The 8946-nt window shown below is 45.9% G+C and overlaps 1 protein-coding gene and 1 pseudogene across 1 annotated transcript in view; one reads left to right on the top strand and one right to left on the bottom strand.

Annotated features, from left to right (window-relative positions):
• LOC132022150 (small ribosomal subunit protein eS12-like) overlaps nt 1-3011 on the top strand; it is a 7061-nt pseudogene extending 4050 nt beyond the window's left edge.
• Nucleotides 1-8114, bottom strand: part of DNAAF10 (dynein axonemal assembly factor 10) — a 100337-nt gene extending 92223 nt beyond the window's left edge. The window contains 1 exon segment of the mRNA XM_059405953.1: nt 7645-8114. Within this exon segment, the coding sequence (XP_059261936.1) occupies nt 7645-7647 (3 nt within the window). The 5' untranslated portion in view covers nt 7648-8114.
• Nucleotides 8115-8946: the final 832 nt, after the last annotated feature.

Raw genomic sequence — 8946 nt, 5'->3', positions numbered from 1 at the left:
TTACTCCAGAATAAATTCTTCCTCATACCTAAACTCCATAGCTTTTATCTGGTCTCCTTTTAGTCAAAATTTTAAAGAATATCTATACTCAATGTTTGGCCTCCCATTCATCCCTCAACTTTTTACTCCAGAATAAATTCTTCCTCATACCTAAACTCCATAGCTTTTATCTGGTCCAGATATAAATTTTACTTTTACTCCAGAATAAATTCTTCCTCATACCTAAACTCCATAGCTTTTATCTGGTCTCCTTTTAGTCAAAATTTTAAAGAATATCTATACTCAATGTTTGGCCTCCCATTCATCCCTCAACTCACTGCATCCTGGCTTTTCTTGTTACCAGTACAAAATGGTGTTTTCTTGTACTGTTGCCAGGGTCACCAGAACTCTCCTGATGCCTCCAAGAACTTTTAAGTTCTTCTCTTTCCTGATCTCTGTAGTATCTAGGCACTGCTGACTCCTTCAAATCTGACATCACTCTACTAATTTTCCAACACTCTCTGGCAATTTATTCTCAGACAACCTTTGGGGATTGCTTAACCTCGATTTACCTCTTAAATGCAGCGTTAGGGTTTACCCTCTTCTCATTTTACATTCTTTCTCCATAGGATTTCATCCAGTTTCATGGCTTCAGCTACTGAGAGACCCGGACAGACAATGCTCAAATCTTTAATCCTAATCCAGATTTCTCTTCTGAGCTCCAGACACAGAGATCCAATTACCTGTTCACCATTTCCACCTAGATGACCCACGATTACTTTCTTTTTTTTTTTTAAGATTTTGTTTCTTTGAGAGAGAGACAGAGAAAGAGCGGGCGGAGGGGGGAGGGGCAGAGGGAGAGGAAGAGGGAGAAGCAGACTCTCTCCCAGCTGAGCAAGGAGCCCCACACACAGCTTCATCCCAGCACCCTGGGATCATGACCTGAGCAGAAAGGCAGACACTTAAGCAACTGAGCCACCCAGGTGCTCCAATCCACAACTACTTTAAATTCAACATGTCCAAAACAGAAATCAACATTACTTCCTCATATCTCCTTTTCTAATACCTCCTAGGCACAGAACGTGCATTTCTGAAACAATCCCAGATGATGCTGATGCAGCCAGTTCAGGATTCACACACTGAGAATCACTGTTCTAACATACATTACCTCTTCCTACCTTCAGGTTAACAAGTCTCCTCTATCCTAGGCCACGATATCTATGCAGTAAGCAGCATTAATATTTCATAGCGCTCTATCTGACTGAACTTACAGAATCTTGCAATACAGCATCCCAAGTATTAATTACCAAATGATGAGAATGCTGGAGATAATACGACAGTCATCCGAGCAAACTGCAAGTTTCTTGAGGACAGGACATTTCTTATATCTGTAGAACTGAATCTTACCCATTAGGTGCTCAATAAATATTTGCTGAATGGATGGCACAATCATCTGTCCAGTCACCGAAGTCAGAAGCCACACACTGCATATACCTTTTCTTCCTACAATCCAATAGTCACCAAGTCCTCTCTTCTACCTTCCAAAATGTGTCTCATACCTGGTCTCTCCTCTTCATTTCAACTCTTCCTATAGTCTTTTAAGTCCTCACATTAGTACTGTAACAATTTCTTAACTGGCCACCATACCTTTATTCATTTATCCTATTTTATTATCCCCATGGCCACCAGGCTGATCTCTCTAATAAGACAAAGGAGACAATGTCATTCTCCTGCTTAAAAATAATAGTTTCCCACTGGTTTAGGAAAAAACTTTAACTCCTTCATATGATATGCAAACTCTTCTATGATCTTGCCTCAATCTAACTGACCACCCTCCTTCTCCTTTCCACCCTAACCCTCCACCCTCCAGCCATACTGAACTGGCTTATATATATTATGCCTCTATTGCTTTAAACATAAAGTTCTCTAGACCACCTCTCTCATTGGCTAAATACTCATCCTTTTATTTATTTATTTATTTTAAGTTTTTTTTTTTTTTTAAGATTTTATTTATTTGACAAAGATCACAAGTAGACAGAGAGGCAGGCAGAGAGAGAGAGAGGAGGAAGCAGGCCTCCTGCTGAGCAGAGAGCCTGATGTGGGACCCGATCCCAGGACCCTGAGATCATGACCTGAGCAGAAGGCAGAGGCTTTATCCTCTGAGCCACCCAGGCACCCCAATACTCATCCTTTTAAAACTCAGCTCAGTTCCTTCCCTGCCACCACTGAGCTTCGCAGAGCCAGAGGCTTGGGTGCAGTCAAGATTCGGCTACACTCACTAATCCACCGCCACGGCACCATAGCCAAGGAAGACATTGCTGCTGAAGGCATAATGGATGTTAATACTGCTTTACAAGAGGTTCTGAAGACTGCCCTCATCCACGATGGCCTAGCACATGGAACTGGCAAAGCTGCCAAAGACTTAGACAAGCACCAAGCCCATCTTTGTATACTTGCATCCAACTGTGATGAGCCTATGTATATCACGTTGGTGGAGGCCCTTTGTGCTGAACACCAAATCAACCTAATCAAGCTTGATGACAGAAGAAACAAGATGAATGGATAGGCCTCTGTAAAACTGACAGAGAGGGAAAACCCCATGAAGTGGCCGGCTGCAGCTGTGTGGTAGTTAAGGGATATGGTAAAGGATACCCGGCAAAGGATGTCCTCAAGGAATACTTCAAACACAAGAAATGAATAAAAAATTTGGTTCTTGTTCCAAAAATAAAAATAAAAAGACTCAGCTCAGACACCATCTCTCTCTCTTGAGGAAGCTTTCTGGGTGCCATTTATCTCCCTGCCCCATCCTCATCCCAGTTCAGATTAAACCTCTCCTCTGCCACGTACTTCTTTTTTTCTTTTTTTAAAGTAATTTCTACACTCAGTGTGGGGCTTGAACCCACAACCCCAAGATCAAGAGTAACATGCTCCACTGACTGAACCAGCCAGGCACCCCACCCCTACACCAAGTACTCAAGCACCCCGTGTTTAGTCTGTTAATAGCAAGGGCCACAATGCATAGTTGTTTTGTTTGCTCCATGTAATTAAGTTCCTTGGAAATTACAAATGTGTCTTATGTTTGTACAGTCAGTGTGAGGTATGTCAACAGATACTCAATTAAGATTTAAATAAACATATTCCTCGCTATTTTCTAAATAGTGGCTCTCAAAAATTAGCATATAACAGAATTACCAGAAAGTTATAAAGTTTAGACTGCTTGCCTCCATCCCCAGAGTTCTGGATTCAGCTGGTCTGGGTAGGACCTAACGAGTTCCCAGATGATGATGACAATGCTGTTCCAAGTATCAGTGCTCCAAATAAAGTTTTCTCTATCTCCAGGATTTAAAGAATCTTTTCCTAGATGCCTCCAACTCTGCCTTCTGCAATCTTAACAACCTTTGTAGACCCAAGTTAATTTTCACCTACTTCATAAAACTTTCCCTAATCCCAGATAAAACTGATCTTGCTCTTTCCTCAATTTCTATTAGGCTTTGTGTGCATTACTCATATTGTAACTTGGACTAACTTTTTTCATACCTACTAGCATTTGATTATTTTCTAAACTTAAATGAAGATAGAAGACCTACCTTAGACATTTTAATATCTTCAACAACCAAGCACAGTAACCAGTGAACAGCAGACAAAAGCTACAAGTATTTGTGATATGAATGAATTCCTGTTGCTTGACCAGCCTCTAAGCCCTCTGACTTGCTTAATTCTCCTGGCCCAAGCTGACCTCCTTATACTGCCGTGTACTTTTGCTTGCCTTACTACCTAGAACGATGCCTGATCTATCCACAGTTATCTGTCCCACACATTGCTTTGCTGACTGATCCTCAGCTTCTTTACCTTACAATCTATGCCCTTTTAATTTTCTCATCCACTATGGGACATAATGAACAGAGAAATTTTCTTCTCATGACTACTGTGAATTTTAATTCTACAGGTCATAATACAGAGGTTGCTTACTTTGTTGTTGCTATACAGCCTTTGTCACAGAATCTGAACTAAAATACATTGTATGCAACTCCAACTGCAGGTATCACGAACAGCAATAAATGTTTTGAATTCTGTTTACAGATTGGAAATTATTTTATTTTAAAGATTTTATTATTTGTTTATTTGAGAAAGAGAGCACAAGCAGGGCAAGCGGGAGAGGGAGAAGCAGGCTCCCCGCCTAGCAGGGAGCCCAATGAGGGCTCCATCCCAGGACCCCAGGATAAGGACCCGAGCCAAAGGCAGATGCCTAACCAACTGAGCCACCCTAGCACCCCAGATTGTGGAAGTAATTTTAATAAAAAGTTCAAAAACACAAAGACATAAAAACATCATTTATAAAATTAAAGCCAATTACTTACACACCACATTGATATATGCATCCAAAATAAAATTCTATTTTTAAATTATACTAAGTACATGGTGAAAACTATTTCTGATGCATGAAAAGTTAACTAAGTTTCTAGAAATGCTCCAAAAGGGGGGCCTGGGTGGCTCAGTCAGTTAAGCATCTGCCTACAGCTCAGGTCATGATCTCGGGGTCCTGGGATGAGCCCTACATAGGTCTCCCTGCTAAGCAGGGAGTCTGCTTCTTCCTCTCACTCTGTGTTCTCTATCTCTGTCTCAAATGCATAAAGTCTTTAAAAATTAATTAATTAAAATAAATAGAAAATAAAGTAAAATAACGCCCCTACAAAATTTACTCCTCCAAAAATTACTCGGAGACTTTTCAATCATACAGACCTAAACAAACATTCTTCTGTTCAATCATTTTATTCTTTTTCTGCATGGCAGTAACTCTGAAGTACTCTTATCTAAAACAGATGCCTACCCAGAGAAAAGAATTGTGAAGACATCTAGTTATTTACTTCAGTAAACATACACAATTTTATCAGACAACTGGGAGGGGGGTGGATATTCCTAGAAGCTCAGTACTCAAGTGTGTGTCTGTGTATGTAAAATCTTCAAGCCACCTGCATGCTCAGCAGTTTAAGATTCAAAAAGAGATGGAGGGAGGGAAAGACTTGACTCCCAGGTAACTGGGGCACCTGGGTAGCTCAGTGGGTTAAGCCGCTACCTTCGGCTTGGGTCATGATCTCAGGGTCCTGGGATCGAGTCCCGTATAGGGCGGGCTCTCTGCTCAGCAGGGAGCCTGCTTCCCTCTCTCTCTCTGCCTGCCTCTCCGTCTACTTGTGATTTCTCTCTGTCAAATAAATAAATAAAATCTTTGAAAAAAAAAAAAAGAAACTACGTTTAACATAGCAACTAAAATAAATACCTACCGGAAAGGACTGTTGGTAAATTCAATTCAATCTTTTCACTTACCCCTTACTTGAATTAATCAGTGATATTTGTAAGTTAATTCATAAATTAAAACCCCCTGACAAAATTGTCAATATGGTCATGATACTCAGTAAGAGTTATAATAAAGTTTCCCAAAGGGAGTGAAAATTTTCAGAATTCTAGGCTCCATTAACTAGAAAAATGAACCAGATCACTCCAAAGCCCAAATTATGTGAGTTAATTAATATCCCATACAGCAGAGTTGACCTGTAGGTATGGTCTTGATACCTTGAAACCAGTGCTGCATTCAACAGACTAAAATAATTCTAAGGTTGGGAAGCCAATGTCACAATAAATTAACTAGGTCCTGAAAAGGTATTGAGAGAATGGCAGAAGAAAGAAGGAAAAGTAAATCAGAAAATACGGAAAAGAAAACTGGAAAGAGGGAAATAATGACCTAGAAGAAAAAAATATCAAAAGATAAACCTTAGAATATTCTTTTAAGATAAGAAAACACTGAGTATGAGGAAAGTAAATTTAAGAGCTAAAAAAGAATTTCCCAAATTCAATCTGTTGGTCAAAAAAAGGGGTGGGGGGGGGTTCCGGAGGGGACGCTACAGGGGGAAAAAAAAAAAACACCTGGAAACCAGCTCATTCTGATGTATAACAGGTAAGCAACAAAAGGCTGGGTCATTATTCCTCACAACTTATTGTTTACAAATGCTGTTAAAAACATTCACTGCTATGGTCAAAGATCTTCAAGATCATGACATTCAAGTAAAATATATATATAAGGAAAACGGCAGTAAAGCACTCAAATGCAATTCATAACTCCAAAAAAACTATGCCAACAAAAAGACTGCACTATTAATGGCCTTGATCTAAACTGTTTTCTGTTGTACTCTGGAAAAACCAAAAGTTTTCTAACTTTGGGGGCCAAAGCTGTCTCTGAGCTGCCTTCCAAGTTGGCCGGGAAAAACTTCCTCCATATATCACTCACTAATCATTTATTAAGTCTCTTCATAACCTGGATTTTAAGTATACTGATAAGTGCACTTAATCATTTGTCCTTTATTTTAAATAAAAGCTGACTTACTTGAATTTTCTAGTGTCACTTTGTTCCTTCACAATCCCATCGAACTGATTTTAAGTTGCCGTCAACAGGATTTCTCCCTTTGCTAATCCACCGCTCTATTTTGAAACACTTAAATTCTACATCCAGGGTGAAATACAATCCAAGAAATTACCCAACGTCAAACAATCGGTCTAAAAAATCTCCTGACAACTGTTGGAAGACTCTTGGAAAAAGCTGAACAACCGAATCACATGTCTGAATATCTGACACGTATGGAAGAGCCCTGCGAACTTTTCCTACTCCGTATACAATTCGCGATCGCAGAGAGGAAACCGCAGCGGCTACCCGGGGCGAGGGAACCGGTAAGGTAACAGGCTAAAAGGGCGTCGTTGATTTCTTGGCTACAGTGACAGAGGCGGGAGACACACCCCTAGCGTCGGTTTGAAACACTACAGCAATGAATTCTACCTAGGGATTAATGCGAGGGTAAGGAAAGACAAAATTTAAATCGCCATGATTCAAAAACAACCACAAGCGAGATTTAGGAAGGTAACAAAGGAAACGAAAAGCCGTGGACAGCCAGGAAGCGTTGAAAACAAGTATCCCCGTGTATCAAAGACCGAGTTAGAGACTGCGTTTTCAGGACTATACACCTCGGACCTTTCCGGTTCGCCCGTGCAGAGAGAAAAAGCAGCGGCGAAAGGAACCCCGTAAGGTCTGCAAACAGCACCAAAATACGAACAGGAGAGGGGAGAAGTAAGTGGCAGGATCCCTGCGAAGGCTCACTGCTGGAAAATGGAGTGGGAGAGAGAACAGCTCTGGAGAGAAAGTGGGTCTTATATAAAAAGCCATTTACCACGTATTATTTCCCCAGAATTCTGGAATGTGCCCGAACTTGAAGGAGTGAGTCTGGGGGGTGGAAGGGGGGGGGGGGGGGCCCCGTGCAGGGGGGTCCGTAAAGAAGTAGTGCAGGGCGACGAGGGGCCAGGGCCAGGCGGAAGGCCGGGGAGGAGGGGGTCGAGGCCGGCGCGCACGGAGGGAGGAGGCGGAGGGGCGCCCCGCGGGGGCCCGGGGGCGGGCGCGGGGGCCCCGCGGTCCTGTCAGGCAGCCGGCCCACCGCCTCCACCCGCTGCCGGCCGCCAACGCACCCGGACCGCTGAGGGCTCTCCCCGACCCTCCGCGGCCCCAGCTGGGCCGGGTCTCTCGAATTTTCCACTGGGGGAAGCCGGCCGGGGGTATCGAGGCTCGGCCCCGGCCCTGGAAGCGGCGGGCGGAGGAGGGATGGTGCAGTGGGGAAGCAAAGGTCTCACCATTTTGCTCGGCGGTCGACGGCTCGCGCGGGAGGAGAAGAGTGTCGGCGCTCAGAAGGGCTCCCGCAGGAAGCGGCGGCGGCGGCCCAGCTGCGCCGGGCTGTGGCGGCTGCGGCCCTCGGGACGCCCGCGGGGGAGGGGGTGCAGGTTGGGGGAAGGGAGGCGGTGCCTCGGGGCCCGCGCCGGCCGGGTGACTGGGCACGCGGGAGCGAGCGGGGAAGAAGAGAAATTAAGGTCGAGATTCGGAGACAGAGAGAGAGGGAGGAGAGACAGCGAGAAAGGGGAGAGGCAGAGAGGAAGGGGAGAGGGGGGAGAGGGGGCCAGGCGGCTCGTGGGGTACAGCCTAGCTCTCGCGCCGGAGCCGTAACGGACTCACTGCAGTGGCTCGCGCTGACCCGCAACCTCAAGGCACGAAAAAGGGGGAGGGCGGGAGAGGGAGGGGAAAGCGGAGCGCGGCGGGGCGGAGGGCGGGGGCGCGCGCGGAGCCGGCGGGGGGGCGGGGCTTCCGCGAGCGGCGCACATCCGGGAACCCGCGCGCGGGCTCCGCGGCGGCCGCCGGGGTGCTCTGGCGAGCTCTGGTTGGGGATCGCGGAGCGCGCGACCACGTTCTCCCCACCGTGGGCCGCCCTTTGCGTGCGGTGCGGGGGGAGGACAGCGACGGGGGCGCGGACGTCGGTGACGTCGCGTGGCGGAGCCCTTCCTGTCATGTGGCTGGAGGCGGGCAGGTGGGAGGAAGGCTGGATCGGGAGGAGGAGGAGGAAATGCGAGGGTGCAGTGAGAGGGAGGAAGTGCGAGAGGTGCCCGAGCTGTGGGCGAAGGCGTACTTGGTTCCAGGAGTAGGAACCTCGTGGGGGAGGAGCCGCAGATGAGCGGCCTTAAGGTGTCAGAGCCACCCAGGCAGCGCACCAAAAGAACAAAAACCAAAAAAGAGGACTATCCGAGCCCTGGAGCTAGAAGAGGATCCGTTTGCTCAGGAGGATTGCTATCTTTGCATCAGTGTACCGACTTGGACCCACTACAAAATGGCTCGGCGCATATAGACTGTTTGTTGTCACCCCGGTGCAGCACCCGCAGGCCCACACCCCAGTATGAGCTGGCAGGGTCAGGAGCCAGGTTGGAAAGGCAGGGAAGAAGAGCCAAAGCTAGCTACAGCTTGAGACTTGAGGAGCCACAAAACAGCTGAGTGGAAGGACTGCTTCCCACTCCCGCAAAGACTTCCTCACCCAGTTCTGTATTTTCCTTAAACCCTCCAAGCTGCCGTTTGACGAGGTGCCCAGTGTTTGTTTTTGAAACACATTCGAA

Source organism: Mustela nigripes, chromosome 7 (genome assembly GCF_022355385.1).
Source record: "Mustela nigripes isolate SB6536 chromosome 7, MUSNIG.SB6536, whole genome shotgun sequence".
Lineage (NCBI taxonomy): Eukaryota > Metazoa > Chordata > Mammalia > Carnivora > Mustelidae > Mustela > Mustela nigripes.
This window is presented reverse-complemented; position numbering and strand designations above follow the sequence as displayed.